At 58.1% G+C, this 21,044-nt stretch overlaps 2 protein-coding genes across 5 annotated transcripts in view; both read left to right on the forward strand.

The window, feature by feature from the left end:
* Window positions 1-260: 260 nt before the first annotated feature.
* On the forward strand, window positions 261-9,761 carry CYGB (cytoglobin). Of its 2 annotated transcripts, none has more exons than XM_040640169.1 (4): window positions 261-485; window positions 5,264-5,495; window positions 5,812-5,985; window positions 8,414-9,761. In XM_040640169.1, the coding sequence occupies exons 1-3, from the start codon at window positions 343-345 to the stop codon at window positions 5,977-5,979; spliced, it is 543 nt and encodes a 180-aa protein (XP_040496103.1). In that variant the 5' UTR covers window positions 261-342; the 3' UTR covers window positions 5,980-5,985; window positions 8,414-9,761. The 2 variants fall into 2 exon arrangements, with proteins under 2 accessions (XP_040496103.1, XP_040496102.1); XM_040640168.1 differs by having other exon boundaries at window positions 263-485; window positions 5,812-5,975.
* A 9,683-nt stretch (window positions 9,762-19,444) lies between these two features.
* RHBDF2 (rhomboid 5 homolog 2) overlaps window positions 19,445-21,044 on the forward strand; it is a 24,655-nt gene continuing 23,055 nt past the window's right edge. The window contains exon 1 of one of the 3 annotated variants that reach the window (XM_040640172.1): window positions 19,445-19,541. The gene's annotated coding sequence lies outside the window, so the exon portion shown is untranslated. Of the gene's footprint in view, window positions 19,612-20,207; window positions 20,292-21,044 lie in introns of those variants that run through there. The other 2 variants (XM_040640170.1, XM_040640171.1) reach the window with 2 other exon arrangements.

A 21,044-nucleotide genomic window follows, 5' to 3' on the forward strand; every position in this document is an offset into this window, starting at 1 on the left:
CGCCAGCCGCGTCGCCCCCACCCCGCCCAGCCTTCACCTTGCCGGAATTGGCTCACCGACGCGGGGTTGGGGGTTCGGAGCGGTTTTATTTTTTTGAATATTTTTCCAGCAGACCACATCCCCGCCCCCCGCACATATACCCTGCACACACACACACACACACACACACACACACACACACCCGGCGCGCACAGACAGACACGCTCCCTCCCTCCGGCGCGCTCTACCCCTCGCTCGCCAGCCCGCCCGCCCGCCGCGCACGCAGCCGGCCCCGGCTCCCCGCGCCCGGCGCCCCGCGCCCCGCCGCCGCCGAGCGAAGCCGGGCTGGGCTTGCAGCTGCTCATGGAGAAAGTGCCGGGCGAGATGGAGATTGAGCGCAGGGAGCGGAGCGAGGAGCTGTCCGAGGCGGAGAGGAAGGCGGTGCAGGCTACGTGGGCCCGGCTCTATGCCAACTGCGAGGACGTGGGGGTGGCCATCCTGGTGAGGTAGGTGTCACTCCGGCCCGGCCGAGCCCGGGGGAGGGAGGGCGGTAGCGGCTCCGGGCAGGGGCGGGTTCGGCCCGGGTCCGAGCTCCGGCGCCACCTTTCCAGCTGAAATTGGGGCCGGGCCTGCCCGGGTGCAGGCAGTGTGGGGCGTCTTGGGGCGGGCGAAGCCCTGGCTGAGCCAGTCCTGGCTCTGGGCGTGGGGCTAGGAACTAAGAGCCAGACACAGAAGGAGGGCACCTCGGTCCCCCTCCTCTCCCGGGCTTCAGAACTCCTGGCTCAGCCAGGCATGCCTTTCTCACCAGCGGCCCCAGCCACCCAACCCAACTGTCACAGACACATTTCAATGTGTGTGCTTCAACTGGGGACTCCCCATTTTAAAGGCAGGAAAACTGAGGCTCAGCCAAGAAGGGCGACAAAGAGGAGCAGACCCCTCTCCAGCTCAGCCCCTTTCTGTGTTCAAAGCCTCTTGGAAGGCTAGAGCCAGGGGCCAGAGAATAGAGGTCAGAAGGAGGAGGCCACTGGGGTCCGCTTTCCCAGCTGGCCCCTTCCTGCCCCTGGGCGGGCAGGGAGCTCCCAGGTGAGGCGCAGGTGAGTAGAGAAGCAAATGGTCCCTGGGGTTCAATGCCTGCTGAGCTGAGGAGGGAAAGGAAGAAGTGTCAGGAGTCAGGGCTCCACCCTGGAACCAACACTTGAGGAGGAAAGGCCGTGTGTCTTGCGCTCAGGGGTTACTTGGGTCCCACGAGCCCCCAAAGTGACACTCTTTTACACATCTGCACACTGGTGGACACATTCCGTTGCTCTATAGTTAATGTCCCCAACCCCCACGAGCTGGTAACTGACTACAGCCACAGAATGATGCTCTCTTCCCACACACGCTGGTCCCTGGGGCCCCAGACCCACACTCACCACCCACCCTCTGTCAGTGGCAGAGGAGGGCGGCCGGGTCTCCGGACAGAGCGGGGCAGCCTTATTCTTTGGAGATGGGGTAAGCCCTTGCTTGTGGAAGGGAGAGTTGAGCTGCACGCCTGTCTCCCAGTCCTGGCCCCCAGCTCTGGCTCCTCTGTCTCCCTGATTCTCTCTCCTTTCTGCCTCCCCCGAGCCTGGGACCTACCCAGCTCCATATCGATATGCCCTGATGCCAACTTGGAAACAGATTTTGGAGGAAAAAGAGCAAGAAGCACTCTTGAGTTGGAGGAGGCTTCCTGAGGAAGGCAGCTCTTTGGGCAGCCCCGAGACCCAGAAACATCGCGGGGGGGCGATGGTGGGGAGGCTGAGAGGGGGTTTCAGATCCTGAAGCCATCAGATATTCTGAGACAGCCCTGCACGTGGGAGCACCCACACCAGCACAGGTGGGTAGTGGAGTCCCATATGCGCCCGACTGCAGTCCCGGAGGGCAGCTCGTGGCCGTGTGTGTCGGCACACGCGAGCCCACCAGGCCTCAGGATGCACCCCGGTGCGCACATGGGTCACCGAGAGGAAGGGAGGTGGAGTCCTTGGAGATTTGCTGTCCCGACACCCTGCCATTTGTCAGGGAGGACGTGGAGGAGATGTGTCCAAGATCCAGCTCCTGGGGTACCACCCAGCCTCCGCGGGAATGGGGGGTGCAGAGGAAGGAACTGAACACTAAGGCCACGGCTGTTTCTGTCAGGATGTCAGGAGAGTCTGACATCTTGACAAGATCTTTCTCTCTGTGCCCCTGCAGTTCCCCATTCCTGACTCTTAGGGAGGCTGGGTTTGGGCGGGTGGCGGGGGCGGGGGGCATTTACCAATGTGCTCAGTGAGAGTTCCATAATGAATCCGAGAAGGCCTGAGATAGCAGGTAGGTCTGGCCTGCTGGTCAGCCCAGGCCACACTCCACCGGACCGACCTCTGTGTTGATGGGAGCCCAGGGCTGGCTCAGCTCCTCCCAGCCAGACCCCAGCCCCACCAGCCTCCCCTCCTGGGTCTCTTCCTGCTCCCTGCCTTCTGACCTGCCAGGTGGGGGAGGCTTGGTTAAAGGGGGGAAAGGGCAAGATCGGTGTCCCAAAGGCCCCTCCCCAGATCCTGTGCCCCTCGGTTCTGTCACACCCCCCTCCCCAACTCACGCATATCCACAAGGACAGGCCCCAGTGAGAGCCTGAGACACTAGTCCTCTGGCCCATAGCTCCCACGTCCTCTCTCCCTGCTGGGCTAAGGCCAGCCAGTGCGCTCTAACCCCCCCCACCCCCAGGAGTTCACAGCTAGGAAGGTGGTGGCAGCAGCGGGCTGTGGTGGTGGTGGTGGTGGTGGAGAAGCTGTCTTGTCTTCGTCTTCCTTCGGGTCTGAGCCAGACCCCACACCTGCACTCCAACCGAGAGGGAACACCCATGCTCCGGGAAGCCTCCCCTCCCGGTTGTAACTCTGCCTCCCCCCTCACACTCAGACGAGCCTATTTCAGGCTCTGCTGGAAGCCCAGATGCCTCTGGGAGCTGAGAAACTCCCCAAGGCTGGCTGCCGAGGCTTCTCCCTGGCAGGCGGCACAGGCCCGGACCGGGAGTGTGGCGAGTGCCTGTGGAGCGGCCAGGGACAGAGGCCAGGATGAAGGAGCAGAGCACGCGGACCCCAGACTCCCCCAGTGCAGCAGTGGGCCTCCGTGGGACTGTCACTCCTCCGGGCCATCGCCTGGCCCTGGGTGTTGGGGCAGGAGACTCACTGAGTCCCAGGCCCCCGTCTCCCTGGCATAGCAGTCTCTCCAAGGCAGGATGGGGGGCGGGGGAGAGTCCCTCCTTCCCGGCCCTGCCACCCGCTTCGCAGGGCAGCTTTGGGCATCGATTCCTAAAACAGAACGTGGAGATAAAAACAGTCCCAACCTCAGGAAGCTGTTGCAGGATTCATGAGACCCCCTAGTAAGTGCTCAGTAGGTCTTCCCTTTAGCTCCTCATCGGTAAAGTGGGTATAATGCCTGCTTTGTCGTAACAATTCAATGAAATTACAAGTGGAGATGTTTTGCACATGGCAGCGCACCAGGCAAACAGCGATCATGGTTTTTACGGCACTGTGAGACGCCCAGAGCTTAAGCTACTTATTTAAGTCCAGACTGGGTTCGTCACATTTGTCCTTCATACAGGGCCCCTCCAGAACAACCCAATATATTTTCGGACTCATTGCCTCATTTGTCCTCACCAGTATATCTGTGAAGTACCGAGCGGGAGGAACCCCTCTCACACTTGTGCAGACAGGAGGTTGTGAAATGGTTTGCCCAAGGTCACCCTTGGTCTCCACATGGACCGTGTCCTGGTCACTCCCCGGCCAGCAGCAGCTTTGTCGCCTGAAGGGATGGCCGGGGCCAGTTGCTCTCTCTGCATCTGTTCCAGCTCTCTGGCCAAAGGGCTGGTTTGGCCCATTATTAGTTTTCTCTGATCACAAAGGGGGACACCTCAGACACCTGACAAACAGGTTGTCCCAAGACGTTCCATGCATGTTCTGAAGTTCTGATCGAATCTCTGCCTGCACCTCCCGCAACGTCTAGCTCTGGCTGGGAGAGGGAATGCAAAGGTCATGAACGTCATCCTGCAGACCACAGGGCCCTGGGCTGAGGTGGTGGGTCAGAGGGTGTGTGAGAGCCAGGCCCCGCTCTTGGGCTGTGGGACCCAGTCCAACAGGCAGAAAGGGAAGAAGCAGTCAAAGGTGGTGGGGGGAACCCCTAATGGCCTTAAGGGGAAAGCAGTCACCCCAGGCTGGCCTGGGCGCTCAGGGGAGGCAAGTCCAACCTGAGAAAGAGTGAGGAAGACATCCCACCCACTGCGTGGAAAGAAAGAAAGGCTGGCCGGCTCAAGGAGTGTTTTACCAGCTAGAGGAAGGTGGCTGAGTTGGGACAGTTTGTAGGAAGCCTAGAATCCCTGCTTAAGGATTTTGACTTTGTCCAGTAGGCAATGGGGGGCCACTGAATGTTTTTGAGAATGAGAGTGACCTAATGAAAGTGATATCTGGGGGGGGGGGGATTAGACAATCTCAGATCAACTGGAGAGAGGAGGAGAGAGCTAAAAAGACCTGCGGTCTGCCCCAGGATGTGCACAGGCTTCTTGGAGAAGCAAGATGTGCAGATGTGACGTAATGACAGAACCACACTAGGAGGGTAAGACCGGTCTGTAGCTCTAATTAAATCAGCCAATCAACATGTGCTACAGGCTGAGGAGGGAACAGACGGAGCCGGCAGGAGGACTGAGTCGCATTTCTTCCCTCCTTGCACTGGGTGACCTGAGCTGGGTCACTCGGGCTTTACTTTGCAAAGAGAGCGCTAACTTGATGGCGATAAAGGCTGGCATTTACTGAGCACCCCGTGTTCACACTGTGCTGAGGACCCCACCCGTGGTTTCTCAGTTCATCCTCATGGCAAGCTGGGAACAACCATGCCCATTGCATGGATGAGGATACTGAGCCTCAGAAAAGCAAAGTCTCTTGCCCAAGGTCACACTGGCCCGAGATTCTAGAACTAGAGCTCCTACCCTCTCTGCTGGGACTGGAGCAGGGCTGGAAGGGTATGTAGGGTTTGGAAAGAAAGCCAGAGCAAGAAAGACAGAAGCCTGGGAGACAGAGCTGACAGTCTATGCAAGTGTGGCCGACGGAAATGGCCAGGACCTGGGTGGGGGGCTGCATGTAAGCCAGCTCGGCCAGAGGGGGGGTCTGTGTCTGAGGGACAGCTACACAAGGTGGTGAAAACACTTCTGGGTCCTGCCCCTCCAATCTGCACCCCCATCAACCTGGCCGCCTCTGGTGGGCCACGGCAGCCCCTGCTGCAGCGCTCACCCCCCTCCCCCCAGGTTCTTCGTGAACTTCCCGTCGGCCAAGCAGTACTTCAGCCAGTTCAAGCACATGACGGAGCCCCTGGAGATGGAGCGGAGCCCCCAGCTGCGGAAACACGCCTGCCGGGTCATGGGGGCCCTCAACACTGTGGTGGAAAACCTACACGACCCCGAGAAGGTATCCTCTGTGCTGGCCCTCGTGGGCAAAGCCCATGCCCTCAAGCATAAGGTGGAGCCCGTGTACTTCAAGGTATGTGGCTGGGTGGGCGTGGCCAGTCCACCACGGCCCTGCTGTGCTCTGGGAGCACTCCTGGGGCAACAGCGGTGACCACTGGACCGCCCAGCCTCTTCCCCCAGCGTGGCTGTGACAGGGAGGGGCGGCAGGATCGGGTGGGGGCTGGGTCTTGAAGGTGTCTGGTCCCCCAAGCTGCCAGGCTGTCATGTCGTGAATGATCCCCTTGGCCAAACTCTGGATAGAAGGGGTGCTGGGGGTCCTGGAGGTCTCGGGGGTGGGGCAGGGCACCCAGGCCCAGGAGTTTACTTTCCCCTCCTCCCTTTGCCCCCAGATCCTCTCTGGGGTGATTCTGGAGGTGATCGCCGAGGAATTTGCCAATGACTTCCCACCGGAGACGCAGAGAGCCTGGGCCAAGCTGCGTGGCCTCATCTACAGCCACGTGACCGCTGCCTACAAGGAAGTGGGCTGGGTACAGCAGGTCCCCAACGCCACCACGTGAGGAGGGGTGAGGGTGGGCCGGGCAGCCTCCCTGCCGTGTCCTCCCCTGCCCCCTGGTCTCCCACCTCTCCTGGGGCACAGGAGCTGAGTGCTGGGGTGGGAACACTTCCGGAGGCTGGGTCTGGGGTTTGACACGTTGAAGAACAGACACAATGGGAAAGGGCCGGGCCCCTACTACAGGCTGCTCAGAGCAGTGAGCCCCACACAAATTCTTCTAGAACAAGAGAGCACTCAGAGCCCCCCAAGCCCAAGGTCGCCCAGGGCAGAGAGGCTCTAAAAGGTTCCTGGCGGGAAGGCTAGCTCATTGGGCCCAGAGGCAGGCCAGGCTAAGTCCCGCCACTTCCTCCCTGGGTACCAATCACATGGGGCTGTTTTTCATCTCATGCCGACCAGTGCTCCGTCCTGCCTCTGCCTCAGTAGGGCTGGAGCCAGGAGAATCACGAGGATGTGTGCACACAGACGCACATGCCCCAGCCCACCAGGGGCCTGTGTGGGTATCACTACCACACATGCCATCAGCGGTGTTTACTTCTAGACTCACCCTGGAGGCCAGGTTCCCAGTTCTGGGGTGAGGGCCGGGGAGATGGGCTCGAGGAGGGTGGCCAGCCTCAGTGACTCCAGCTCACTCAGAGCACGAGGGGAGGGCTGGCCCCCAGACATGGTGGCTGGGAACACTCCGGCCTGCCTGGGCCCCCAAGGGGCAGGCAGCTCTGGGAGCTCAATGGAGGGGCGGAGGCAGAGCCGGAGTAGGAAGGAGGGAGAGGAGCGTAGGCGGGAATGGGAAGCAGGGGTCAGCCAGCGGCTCAGGACACGCGTTGTAGAGAAACATTCCCAGCAGTTTCCCATGGAAAAGGCGCGTCTCCTCCCTGGGCTCCAAGCTGGCCCATGGAGCCTGCCGGACCTCCGGCTCACAGGGCCTCCGGGCCCAGCTCTGGAGGAGGTCCCCTGAGGGCGACCTGGGGAGGCCGGGCCTTCTGACCTTTCTGCTGCTGACCACACCGGCCCCAGCTTGCTCTGGCCCCCTTCCCCCACATCGGCACCACCCCAGGAGAATAGAAACCTCGGGAACTTCTGGCTACAGCCAGGCAGGGACTCCAGATGTGCACAGCTGGGCCCCCGCCTGCCCCAGATCCCCGGGGGGACGGGAAGCAGGCAGAAGATCTTTACCTGCCAGAGGAGGTGCTGGCAGAGCCGGGAGAGCTGCCGGAAGTGGACAGAAGGGCCAGAGAGGGTCAATGGGGGGAAGGGGCTTGCCCTCCCACGCCTCTCCCCGGGCTAGCTCAGCTCTGGCTGCCAGAGATGAGTTTTGTTTACAGCCAGGAGACAAGACTTCCTGCTTCTAGAGAAAAGGGCTTTTTTACAGGGGCCTAGAGGGACTGGAGAGGGAGCAGGAGAGAGAGCTGGCCAGCGCCAAGTCCCAGTGAATCAGAAACACATGGACAGCGTTTCCCGACATGAAGCCCTGTCCCCTCCCCTGTCTTGCCCCAGCGGGACCCCTGGGACTTACATCTCACCAAATCCCAAACATTAAGAAGCCACCAGAATTTCAGTCTGCCCATTTGTGCTCCTGGTGGAGTGAATGGGCTGGATACAGAGGGGACTGGCTGCAGCCCTGCACCCATCTGGGCCTGGGCTCCTCGAATTTGGGTCTCCCCCCTGCCCACGGCCATGAAGTCATGGGGATTATCACCTCGTCCCTTTGCACATTCGGGCCCCCACCCCAGTCTCCTGAGGGCACGGGTGTGGACCCCAAGAAGGCGTGTCTTCCTGAGCCCAGGGCCTATAGACCCAACCTACTGCCAAGGTCCAAATGGGTTCAGATGGTGGGAGGGCATTACAGAGCAGAGTTCTAGAAGGCCTCTGTCTGGCTTCTCTTATCAGGGAAGCAGTGGTGGGCCAGAGGCCACTGTTTATTGAACTGTCTCTGCTTAAGGGTGTGTGTGCATTTTTTTTTTTTTTTTGTGGGTGGGGAGTCGGGAGATTAGGGGGCATGATGGTGAGTGCAAAGGGGCTGTGTGTGCAGAGAATGCCTATGGGTCGCAAGAAGGGTACCCAGACAGGCCAACCAGAGAGGACACAGGTCTCAGAATTAATAGAAAAAGAGCTGATGTTTGAAAGGTTCTTTGCAGTTTGTGAAATGCGTTCACACAGTTGATCGTACTCCATTCTCAGACCTTAGTCACATGTTGGAGAGAAAGATCTGGGGTTCAGGTGGGCCACCTGGTTTGTCTGAGGTCACACAGCAGGTTCCTAGCCAAAGGGGGCTAGAACTTGGGTCTAGTGGGCTGCTTCCAGCTGCAGCGGGCTAGGTCTCCTGGCAGATAGTGTCCTGCTTTGTCGTCATCCCCTGACCCCTCTCCCCTAACCCCCACATTCCCTGGCCCCACCCCGTGCCCCTTGTAACCTCTTATCTCCATCTCCTATCTCGTCCACAGCCCACCGGCCACGCTGCCCTCTTCGGGGCCATAGGACCCCCTCTCTCCTCCCCCCTCCCAGGCAGCACCTTGAGCAGAAGGCCGAGTTCTGAAGACTCTCCTTGACCCTCCATTTCTGGGTGCCAAGGAAGCTGGAGGAATCCCTGACTCGTCTTCCCAGAAAGAGGCAGCCTCTGCCATGGCCACAGTCCCCACTGGAGCCGCCAGGAGGCGGCGCTGGCTGCCTGGATGCTGACCCCAGCTCAGTGGCCTGTGGGGGTGGGGGACGCTTCCTCCTTGAAGAGCTGGGCCCACTCTTCTTAGCTTTTCTACTCTCTGTCAGAGACCTAGCTGAGCAGCTGGCCGGGGTCTGGGGCAGGTCTGAGTCTCTGCAGACATAAGCCAGCCCCGTTTCTATCTGCCCGACCAGCATGAGGGTCCCCCACATCCCCTATCTAAAGCATCACGCATACTCATCTACCATATATACAGATATATTCTATATACAATCTATATAAAAAAAATATATATATATACATACATATCTATACTGTGTATCTACGGGGCCCAGAGGCACATACGAAGCCTTGGTTTTGCCCATCTGTGTGGGGGGCAGGGAGGGGTCCTGGTCATGCTTCTGGGCAGAGGACAGAGTATTCTGGCGGAGATGGGGGTCCCACCTCAGCACAGAGAGAATCTACGCCTGTGGGCAGGGTGAGGGGTGACCCGAGGGCCTGGGTGGGCAGGGTGGGGGTGACCCAGCTTGCCGGCAGAGTTCAGCCCATTCTCTGACCAGCTCCACACATTCCTGCTTTCCACTTCTAAGTAAAAAGGATTTGGCTCCCCCCCATCCCCCCCCACCAAAGGATGTGGCTCCCTGACTTGCTCTAGCATGGGCAAGGGCAGACAGAGGGGCCAGCAGTGTGGGACTAGAGGACTGCACTGGGGGAGGGGCCCTGGTACAGAAACCTCGAATGCCAACCCCATCTGCCTTTGCTGCTAGGAGCCCAGCGGGAGTGGGGCTCCACGCTGCTGTCAGTGATGACAGGCCAGATGCCTCCACCCCATCCTGGAGCTCTGCGGGGCCGAGGGCCGACCGCCTTCTCTCCCTCCCTCCCGCCCCCCGCCCGGCTGCTGGCTGGCAGTCGGTCTTGTCCACCCATCTGGGTCAGAGTTGCTGGGGACCGCCCCCCATGTGTGCCCCTTCGTCACGTGTGCCATCCTCAAGGATGTCTGGCTAGTGTGGCTTCTGTGCCTGTGTCCCCTCCTGTCCCCTCCTCGTGCAGCCATGCGTGTAACTGCCTGTCCTTTTGTAGTTTCTGATGTTTGTAACCAGACCCAGCCGTGTCATTAAACAGACTCGCTCTTCCAGCGTCTGCGCCACTCATTCTGTCTTTTCCTGCCAGCTGCCGCTCGCCTCTGCCTCCCCTCTTTAGCTCAGGGCTCAAGCCTTTTCTTGAGAGCCACCCAAGGGCCCCCTCACCTGTGCCTCAGCCGTGGCTGGCCGTGGCTCCTCGGGGTTGGGGCTTACAACCGGAGTGGACGCCCTGGCCTGTTCACGCAGAAACACCGGGCTAGAGACTGGAAGCTGGGCTGGGGGGAGGGGGCTGGGGGGGGCAGGGAGGGTGTTTGTGCTTGTTTTTAAAAAGTCAAGGGGCTTTTAATCTTTTGGTCTGGAAATCTCCTCCCTGGGGAGGATAGGAAGGTGGGGGAGGAATCAGGGAGAGATGTTCAGGAAAATGGGCCCTGCTGGTCTGCTGCTCCAGGGAGAGCGCCCGGGATTGGGCACCCACCTGCCAGACCTGAGCACTGGGCATCCCACATGGTGGGGGGAGCGAAGTTTCCAGAAGCGCCCGGCCGAGGGTGTTTGAGAAAGGAAGTCTGCTTGTCCCACCTGAAACCTCCAGCACCTTCCCTGAGCTCTCAACTGCCAGACCCCCTTCCCAAGCCCTGGGTCCCGCACCCCCCAGCCTCAGGCCAGCCTGCCCCGCCCCCACGTGCAATGGAGGCCCTAGCCAGAGCATCAACGTCCCAAGGAGGGACCAGGAGGTCACCACACCCGGGCGGGCCACAGGAGAAGCAGGAAGCAGCCTCCGCTCTGGGGAGGACTCCGGCTGCCTGGGAAGATTCAGTGGACGTGCGGGCAGTCTCGGCTCTCAGACCGTGAACTCCTCGGATGCCAGCTACACCATCAGCTCCTGGGCCTGCACAGCAGAGGTGCTCAAGAGAAATCCAAAGAATAAATGAATACCACTCATAGAAAGCAAGCCCAGCACCTGGGGCCAAGAGGGAGCTGTGTGAACGAGGCATAAGCGCACAGTGGAGAGGACAGCAACTTCTCGGCCTTTCCACGGAGGCGGTGCTGCAGGATAGAGCGCTGGACTCTGGAGCCAGACTGCCTCCTAACGCTGTGTGACTTTGGGCAAGTCGTTTAGGCTTTCTGAGCTGCACGGTCACCTCTAATTTAAAATAGGAGCGAAAAATAATAAAGTAAAATAAATAAAATAGGAGTGAACAAGGCAGGTATCAGGAGGAGGAGGAGGAAAGCCAGCCACAGTACTGGGGACGTGGGCATGCTCCAGACAGAGTGACTTGACTGTCAGGCCATCGGAAGCAGCAAATAGAGGGAGGAGAAAGGGTGGGCTGGCCAAGACCAGTCTTGAGAGAGGAGGGGCAGAGATGGAAAGAGGAAGGCAGTGAATGAAGGAGGGAAATGCAGGAAGCAGGGCAAAGGACAGGGAGATGGAAGGGGGTGGGGGAGGGGGCTGCCCCCATCCTAGGCTGGTGGCCCGGGTGAGCTCAGGCTGAGCTGGAGCCAGAGGGCTGGGGACTGCAGGAGCTGTGAGAGGAAAGGGGGCATCTGTAGGCGGGGTGGGAGGAGCCTCTGGGAAGAAAGACACCCCCCTTTAATTTAGCTGGCTTAATGGCAAAGGAGCCTCTCAAGCGGGCAAAACTGGAATCATTCTGGAATGTGGCCCTTGGGAAAGTTTATCTCTGCTCCCCACCCTCCGACAGGGGATACAGGCAATTATCAACTCCCCCAGTCCTGGGCCAGAGATGCTGCTGGGTGGGGATGGGGTGGGGGAGGGACAAGTCCGACCATGGCCAGCTGGGCAGGGTCCACGTGTCCCCAGTGGGCTATCCCCAGGGTGGGGGAGCAAGGTCTGGGCTTTCGTGCTTTACACTCAGGGATAGCCTTGTCGCTGAAAAGCTAAGCAACTGGGCCAGCTCCCCCTGGCTTGCTTGGGCTGTGAGTGATGGGGTGTCAGGAATGGGGGCTGCCCAGGCTGCGGCTCCTCCCGGGCCAAGCTGTCCGGGCCACGCAGCCCCACAGCGCCCCCTGCTGGCCCCTGGGCGGGACCCTCAATGGGAGGCTGAGGACCGTGCCAGCAGCCACCTTCCCTTCCTCCTTCCCTTACCTGTGGGCCCACCTTCCCTCCTCGCTTTCAAGGACGTATCCTGAGGCAAAAAGGGGAAATATGAGCCCCCATACCTATTTATGAAGATATCCTCCCATATTCTGAACCAAGGAAAAAGTTAAGAGATGCTCTATTTAAAAACCAGACTGTATATGAGCGCCATGCCCGGGTGTTGGTTCCACTCTGTCAACACTTACAAACTCGCTCATTTCTGGCGGCTCCCGCTGTCCCTCAGCTTGTGCCATCACTCCAACCTCCGCCTCGTGGCCACACGGCCTTCTCCGAGTCGGCCTAAACCCAAGATGATCTCATCTCGAGATCTTGAACTCAATTACATACTCAAAGGCCTTTCTCCAATAAGGCAGGTCCCCAGTGGACATGAATTTGGGGGCCTCCACTCAGCCTGCTACGCCCGTAAAGGGAGGAAGGAGCCACGGAACAAGCAGGGACCCACCGTGACTGTGCGCCCACAGCCTGCTGCTTCTCCTATCAACCAGACGCTGGCGGGGCCTTGCTGGTCTGGCCGGGCCCTGCTCCAGGAACTGTCCCTCCTGCGGGGAGGAAGCACTTGGTAACGAATGTATGAACAGTGGGGTCATTTCAGACCAGTGAGGACAGAGTCTTGGGGGCAGGAGGGAGCACCTCTAGGTGGGCCTCTTCTGTTCTCCTCCAACACCCTCAGAGATGCACCTCATAACCCCATTTTATGACCCAAGAGCTGGAAGCAGTTAATGACTGGCCCACAGTCACGGGGCAAAGCAGGAACCCCAGGCTGACCCCACGGTCTGAGCCCCCCGCCCCAACTCCTACCATTAGCAGAGAGATGCAGAGTGAAACACACAGAGCAGAAAAAAAGGAGTCCTCACCCCTGGCTTGGCCTCCTAGCCACTCTCCTGCTTTCACAGTCTGTCTCTACTCAGCACCGGGCAGTGCTCTCTCCAATCTTGTCGGCCCCAGCACAGACCTTCCAATGGCCGCCAGGTCCCAGATAGCCCTCTGGGGTCTAGAAGGCCCTAACTATAAAAGGAGCAGCTGATACTGGGGGAGGTTGATGAAGCCCAGAAGGGAGCTGGGATCTGAGACTGTGGGGAGAGGTGGCAAGGCCCCACAGAGGTTCAGGGAGAGAGTGTGTCTGCAGACCTAATGTTCTGTTTCTCATTCCTGAACCGAGATCAGGGCTGATGGTGGGGGCCCAGGTGTTCCGAGGGGGAGGAGTGGTGAGATCCAGGCTCTGCATTCACTTCTACGTCCCCTCTGGGCGTAGAAAAGACTTCGGGAGCCTGAGGAAGAAAAGTTCCTCTGAAGAGCTTTTGTGGAGCACCTGGGTGGCTCAGTCGGCAAAGCGTCTGCCTTCGGCTCAGGTCATGATGCCGGGGTCCAGGAATCAGGCCCCTATCAGTCTCCCTGCTTGGTGGGGATCCTGCTTCTCCTCCTTCTGCCCCTCACTCACGCTCTCTCTCAAAGAAAGAAATAAAATCTTAAAAATAAAAAAAAGAACAGCTTTTTCATTTCTCGGGACAGAGGGCGGGCAGCACTATTTCAGACTGGTGTCCAGAGACCCGTGCTGGTCCGGACTCCCCCTGCCTTACTGCGTGACCCTGGGCTAAGCCCCAGTTACGGCAGCCCAAGACGCGGCCAGGGGACCGCTGGGGCCCACGGGCTCTCGAACTGTTCCTTTTTGTGCTGAGCCCAGAGTCTCCCCTGGAAGTTATTTCCAGGCGCCCCAAGGATCTGAAAGCCTAGAGGTGACTGGCACCTGCCCCGCAAGTGCAGCAGAGAAAGTGCCTGGGGAGCCCGAGACAGCTTGTTGGTGGCAGCAAGCAAGGAAGCTTTCAGAGATTAATAGCATCATGTAAAAAAGACTCTGGAAGGGACTTCCACTGGCCAAACTGGAGTAGGCTCTGTGCCCAGCATGGAGCCCAACGCAGAGCTTGTGTTTGCAACCCTGAGATCAAGACCTGAGCTGAAATCAAGAGTACAACCAGCATTCTTCTGTAAAGCAGAGCGTTCCTTCCCCCAAGGTGGGGCTATTTGGTTACTTTGAAACACAGTTCCTACTGATAATACAGGATAGATGCTTGAGATTTTCCCTTTCTTCACCCTCCCCCTTTCTAAAAAGTAATCTCTACACCCAATGTGGTGCTTGAACTCACAACCCTGAGATCAAGAGTCACACGTTCTACCGACGGAGCCAGCCAGGCACCCGCCACCAATTTTCAAAGTAAGATACTGGTTTAACAAATGCCCCTCGGTCGGGGGGGGGGGGTCCCAAGAGTTTCTCTGATTTCTTCCATGTAAGTTTCTCAGGAGCACACGACTTTTCATGATTCCCGTGTATTTCAATCATCTACAATCATTTTTCTTTTCTTTTCTTTTTTAAAAAGATTTATTTATTTATTTATTTATTTGAGAGAGAGAGAGAGAGAGCATGATCAGAGGAAGGGGCAGAGAGAGAGGGAGAGAATCTCCAGGGGACTCAAGCGTGGAGTCTCAAGGCTCAATCCCATGACCCCAAGATCATGACTTTAGCCAAAATTGAGTCTGACACCTAACTGAGCCACCCAGGAGCCCCTACAATCATTTTTCTTTTTGATGCTCAGACTGTTTCAGTTTGGCCAGTGGGAGTCCCTTCCAGTTGGTTCCTGGGCCCTTTTTACATGATGCTATTAATCTCTGAAAGTTTCCTTGCTTTCTGCCACAAACAAGATGTCTCAGGCTCCCCAGGCACTTTCTCTGCCCCAGACCCAGAGCCCACTGTTTCTCAGGGGAGCCCTGGTTCCTTTGGTGGTGCCTTCTGTTTAGACACTGAGATCTGGACGCTAGGGGTCATCATAGTTGTAATTTGCCTTTTCTCCCAATTATTGGTGGGCTTGGGGATCAGGTATATTCACTGACCATTTTCACTAATACTTTGAATGATCTGTTCTTATTCTTTATCCAATATTCCTCTTATGTTATAATTTTTTAAAGTTTTTTAAAGATTTTATTTATTGGAGAGAGAGAGCAGAGAGAGAGAGAGCGCGAGAGCACGAGAGAGGGGAGGAGGGGCAAAAGGAGAAGCAGGCTCCCCAGTGAGCAGGGAGCCCAATGCGGGGCTCGATCCCAGGACACTTAACCGACTGAGCCACCCAGGTGTCCCTTAAAGATTTTATTTTTAAGTAATTTCTACACCCAATGTGGGGCTCGAACTCACAACCCGAGATCAAGCGTCACATGCTTCCCTGACTGAGCCAGCCAGGTGCCCCTCTTATTTTGTAATTTTAAAATTGATGGGTAGGACCTCTTTTTTAGTTTCTGGATATTGATCCTTTGTCAGTTACAACTACTGGAAGTCGTTTCTCCCATTTGCTTGGCTTCTCACTTTGTGGAGGGCATCTGTTATGGTACAGATGTCTACAGCTTTCATATCATCAGATCTGTCAATCTTTTTGTTTATGGCTTCTGGATGGTGCTTCTAGGGTGGGGGGTCTTCCTAGGGAGGCCTCAGCTCCTCAAGGTTAACTAAATTGCCTGCTAAATTATAACTCATCAAACAGCCAGTTAGGATGCCCCAGAGGAGGTCTGATAGTGGATCAAGAGCAGCAGGTGCAAGGAGCAGACTGCTGGGAGGGAAGCAGAGATTTCAAGGTCACCATGGGGAGAGGAGACAGCACCAGGAAGAGATGGAGCTGAAAAGCATCTTAGGGCCCCAAGAGCCTGACCACATCAGCCTCTGGACACTGGACGCCCCAACGTTTCATCTGGGTGGTAGGAAGCTCTTAGGGTACCTGGGGTCTTGTAGCTCATGAGCACCCAAATAGAGGGTCTCTGGTGCCCCTTCCTGAGCGTGACCTTCTTAAAGGAGGGCGGGATGGCAGAGCGAATTTACATAGGCTTTTGCATCTTACTAATGCCGATAAGCCCTCTTAAGAGTGAGCTTGTGGCCTTAATGGCTGTGGTATTCAGGTGGGGCTGCCAGGTTTTCTGGTGAGAAAGCAGGCAGAGGGAGCAAAGATGAATCATGCCTTCTCCAGGTTCCCTAGACCAGGTGGGGCTCGTTGGTGAAGTACCCCTTATCACCACTAGGTGGCAGCTCTGCACCGTCAATACCAGCTGCCAGGGCCCAACCAGATACTGGCTCCCTTCTCTCAAAAATCCCTCAACTTCACCTGCCCAAGCTCTCTTTCTTGACTTTGCCCCACCTAGAGCCCGTGGGTGGGGAGGTAAACCCAGAACATAAATGGAGAGGACATCTGAGGCCCTGGGTCAGCCAAATTCTGGACAGAGGGGATGACTTTCTGATCCCTCTTCTTCACTCAGGTCCCCAGCCTCTTTCCCTTACCTCTGACCTGGACCTTTGCAGTCGCCTCTTCCGTAGCCGGGCTACCTTTGCCAAACCTGTCTGTCCGAAGCACAGACAGAATGATGCTTCTGAAATACGGGTATGGTCCACGATGGCTGGAAAGAAAATGGGCCTTGGGTGCAGTAACCAGCTCTGCTCTCCAGCAGCTGTGTGGCCTTGGGCACAGCCCTAAACCTCTCTGAACCTCGACAAGAAAGTCAGCATCTCTTCATTCAATAGAGCTTCATTATGTGTTCTAAATTTCTTTGAATCTCAGCTAATAAAGAGACCCCTAATATTTGACTCCCCTGGACAAACAGAGGGACATCCTTCAAAGGTATATTATCAGAACCTTTTTGAGTTTGCTAACTTATGACTTCAGATCCCTTTGCCCTTTTCTTCTGGGGGTCACAATGTCTCACCTTCTTGATCTGAATGTTGTGACGGGGTCTCGGGATTGCTCGGACATGAAAGAAAGCCTATCATTCTCCTGTGTTGGGAAGCTGGTCGTGGTTGCTCTCTTCCCCAGCCTTCCTGCAAAGCAGTGTTTACAAAGGACAAAGGGTTCTCATTTTAAAACTCTGAGCGTGTGGTCTTTATTCCACAAAGCCTGTTTCCTCATCTATAAAGCTTGGCTTGCCTACCCTGCAGGATTGCGGTCAAGATTAAAAATGTAACCATGTTTATGAAAGCACTTTTCAAAGAGTAAAATAGTAGATGCAATTTTCCAGTTTAAAAACACCCCACTGCTTACGGAAGAATAAAAACACCTCTCCTGACCTAGCAGAGCCTCCAGCACACGCCTCCTGCCTCCCCACACTTGTTGCCCATCAGCCTCCCAGCACGTCCTGGGATGCAGCCAAACCAGTGTCCAGAAGCTCCCGACCATAACCAGGGATTCCTCACTCCTGTGTCTTTGTTCTTGTCCTTCCCACCAGCAATTCCTTTCCTCATCCCTCCCTGTCAAGACCCTCCTGACACCTTTAGGCTAATTTTGTTTAAAGATTTTATTTATTTATTCAAGAGAGCGAGAAAGAGGGGAGTGCGGGGGTGGGGGAGCTGCAGAGGGAGAAGCAGACTCCTCGCTGAGCAGGAAGCCCGATGTGGGGCTCGATCCCAGGACCCTGGGATCATAACCTGAGCCGAAGGCAGACGCTTCCCCTCCTGAGCCACGCAGGCGCCCCCCCCCCAAGCTAATTTTAGAAAAGGTTTAGACTGTGTTTTCTGTAAGTGATAAAAGTAATACAGGCACATGGTATGAAATGAAAAGCAAGTGTCCGACCCGCTCCTCTCCACTACTCTCCCATGCAGGGTCACCCCACACACGCACTTCCGGAATGTTTGTGGATCTACCAGCAAACGCATGGAGGTTCTCGTTAAATGCAGGTAAATGGAGTTATGTTGCACATGCATCTTTGTTCTTTTCACTTCACGTATCCCGGATGTATTCCGCACCAGCACACAGGGTTGCCTAACTGCTTTTAACAACTGTGTAACGTGACCGCAAACTCTACCCCTGGTCTGTTTGACGCCCTTCCACCCTCCGGCGGCACAGGGGTCTGGAGCTGCCGCCAAGGCCACGATCAGCATCCCTGCACCTTCATCGGTGGGCAGAGTGCTGTGTTCCTGGGGGACAAATCCCTGACGTCCATCACCACCCTGAGTCCCTCTCCTCCTGGGGGCTCCTACAGTTTTCCTTGGCATGCCAGGGCTGACCCCATGGCTCAGGTTTCTGGAGCATTGCTGGAGTCTAAAGTCAGATTGTGACTTCGCTCAAACCCCAGCTGCTCCACTTCATCCTCCGCTGCCTCGGTCTTCCCATCCCTAAACTGGAGATGATCATAGCGGTACTGCTGCTGAGTTGTCACAAGAGTTGAGATAACACATTACAGCCCTTCCATCAGGCTGCCCTCACCCTTCCTCTTATAGCCGCTGTGTACTTCCACCTCCACACTGAGCCCCAGCTCTTTGCACACAGGCCCTGGTATTGTTCCTCTCTGTGCCCACAGCCCCCAGGGATGTGGTGGGTGCACAATAAGTGGTCCTTGCATTTGCTCCTGGGGAGCAACCCTCCAGCTTTGGCCCTTTCCCCACCCCCAAATCCTGGGGGATGGGGAGGAGGAGGGATGCCTTCCTCTGGATAACCCCCAGCAGTCGGGAGCCCCTCCTCCTCTTTTCACTTCTTAACCTCCCACCCCCATTCCACTCAGGAGCTCTGTAAGGGGCCAGGGTCTTGGCCGTCCCCTGAGACCAACAGGACTGCCTGATTCTGGTCCCACAGGTCCAGACCCCTCCCTCCAAACAGAGTCTCCCTTCAAACTCTGCTCCTCCAGGCAAAGGTGGAAGGGCAAGATAAGAGCCTCCGGGGCTGAGAAAGGGGCATGCAGACCTTGGAGTTCCTCCCAGCTCCACTGGCCACAGTTTTGTCTAGGCCGAAGGGGGAGGCCAAGCCAAGTCCTCTTCCTGCTGAGGAGGAAGAAGAGTCCACCTGGGGAGCGAGACTTGGGCCGAGGGCCCGGCCGGAAGGGCAGAAGGATGGAGTGGCCCAGTGCCAGCAGGGGTTAGCCGGCACACCACACTGGGCACCCACCCAGTCCACACCCAGCCCACACCCACCCTGGAGGGAATTGGGCGGGTCCTGTCATTGCCTTTAGGAGGGTGGAGATTCACCAATTTTGGCCGTGGCCACAGCGCTGTTGCAGGTAGGACCCCACAAGTATGGGTGCCTGAGGGGCAAGGGAGAGCAACCCCAGGGGAGCCGCTTAGCTAGGGAGAGGCTGGACCACAGGGAGATCAAGAATCAGAGGCCAGCTTCTCTGGGCTGAGAGGGAGTAGAAATTGGCTCAGAACTGATGAGAAATGGGGTCCTGGTGTGACGATAGGAACAGTAGTCCCCACAGTAACCATAGCAGCTGTCAGCAGCTGTTAGCACATGCCAGGTGCCCCCCAGGGGCTGCTTCCAAGAGGCAGTGCTGATAATGACGCCCATTTACAGATGAGGAAGCAAGGCTGAGGGAGGTTGCAGGATTTGTCCAAGGCCACACAGATAGCAGGCGGCAGGGTCAGGATCTGAGCTTAGGGCCTCCAGCTGTTGGCCCCCACCCTTATGATAATAACCCCACTAGTTAACACTTGGTGGTGCAGCCTTTCACAGGTTCTGTTCGCTGCATCCCCACTGCCAACCACGTGAGAAGCCCGGGCAGGCTTTGCAACTTTGCAAATTAAAAACAGGCTCAGAGGGGCCGGGGCCAGGGCCTGGGCCGAGGGCCTGGGCCGAGGGCCCGTGTCCTGGAGGCGGGCCCCACCGAATCTCCAGATCCTGAGCGCTTTCCTCTCCTGCTACAGGCGCCCGCGTGAGCCGAGGTTCTGCCCCATCAGGAAGGGTGTGTGTCGCCGGGCCAGAGACAACGTGAGTTTTCACTGGGTGGCCCTTAAGGAGATGGCCGTGACTCCTCCAGAGACCCCGGCCACCCACGCAGGTACCCAGCGCGGGCTTCTCCCAGGGACCCGCACTCCTGCTCCGGGCGGCGGGGGATGGGGGCGGGGGAAGTTGAGCCAGACTGGGCCTAGGAGGGCGCCTCCGTCCCCAGGAAGATGAGGAGGGCCAAGATCAGAGGCTTGCCTGAGGCGGGAGCGGCGGCAGGATTTGGAGTAATTGAGATGCTCCAAATGCGTTTCAAGGAACTTACGGACTAAAGGTTCGAGGAACAGGCCTACTTGGCCTTAGAATGAGGGAGCTGGCGGGAGCGGATGGGAGGTGGTCGTCATCGGAGTGACTTTTCTGGGGGGGGCGGTGACGTGATGGCAGTGCAGACCTAGGTCATGCGCTTTGTCCGGGAAGGAGAGGACGGCGCCCGGAAGGCACCACCTCCGGCGGAAAACAGGGTTCTGCCCAGGTGGGAACCCCCCCCGACCCCCCAGGGAGTGGAGCCCCCAGCGACCCGCGCAAGTCCGGGGCGCCTCGGCGTTCCGCGCCTTCCTGAGCCCTGGCCCCGCCCCCCGGGCCCGGGCCCGCCCCCCGCCGCCCGGCCCCGCCCCCGCCGCCCGCGCGCAGGTAGGGAAGAGGCGGAGCGCCGGGGCCCCGCCCCCAAGAGCCACCGCCCAGCCGCCGGCCCGCGCCGCTCGGAGCTGCGTCCAGGGGACGTGGGGCCGCAGGGAGGTGAGCGCGGGGCAAAGGGCGGAGCTCGGCACGCGGCTGCAGGGCCACAAGCGCCATAGGGGTCCACGGGGTTGGGCCCGAGCCTCGCCTGGGGCGGCGGTGCGCGGCCGGCGAGGGTGTCCGCCCTGCCGGAGCGCTCGGGCCCCACGTGGGCCGCGCCGGAGGCCAGAGGTCGGGGCTGGACTCGGACGGGGCTGCTGGACCGGGTCTGCCGGTCCCTGGGGCTCGGCTGGGACAAGACGCCGAAGGGGTCCCTTGGCCACGGGTCCCCAGATGTGGGGAGGGCACGACGACTGGGCAGAAGTTTAAGGCCCCGGGAGGAAGAGAGGGGACTGGCAGGGGACAGGACCGCGCGGTCCCGCCTTCCTCCCAGAAGCGCCTGGAACTCAGACCCTTCCCTCCCCTTTCAACTCCGGGGCGAAGTTTGTGCTTTCAGCCTCCCCAGGGTGGAAATAGGTGCGGGAGAGTGGAGTCACAGCTTGGAGCTCAGAAATTGGACCCAGAAGTCCTGACTTCTGGACTGAAGGCCTTGGGAAGGTTAGGTTAAGGTTAGAAGGGGTTATGTCTGCTAGACGGACTTTCCCATCCCAGGGCAGAGGGGAAGCCGAGGTCTCAGTCCCTGCCTAATCTGGTGGAACACTAAGCGGGAAAGCCGAAGGGTTGGAGCTCCTGGTGGAACACTAAGCGGGAAAGCCGAAGGGTTGGAGCTCCTGGGAGGGTGTGTCTGAACGGGGGCGGCGGGGGGGGGGGGGG

Source organism: Ursus maritimus, unplaced genomic scaffold, assembly GCF_017311325.1.
Source record: "Ursus maritimus isolate PB19 unplaced genomic scaffold, ASM1731132v1 scaffold_24, whole genome shotgun sequence".
Classification (NCBI taxonomy): domain Eukaryota; kingdom Metazoa; phylum Chordata; class Mammalia; order Carnivora; family Ursidae; genus Ursus; species Ursus maritimus.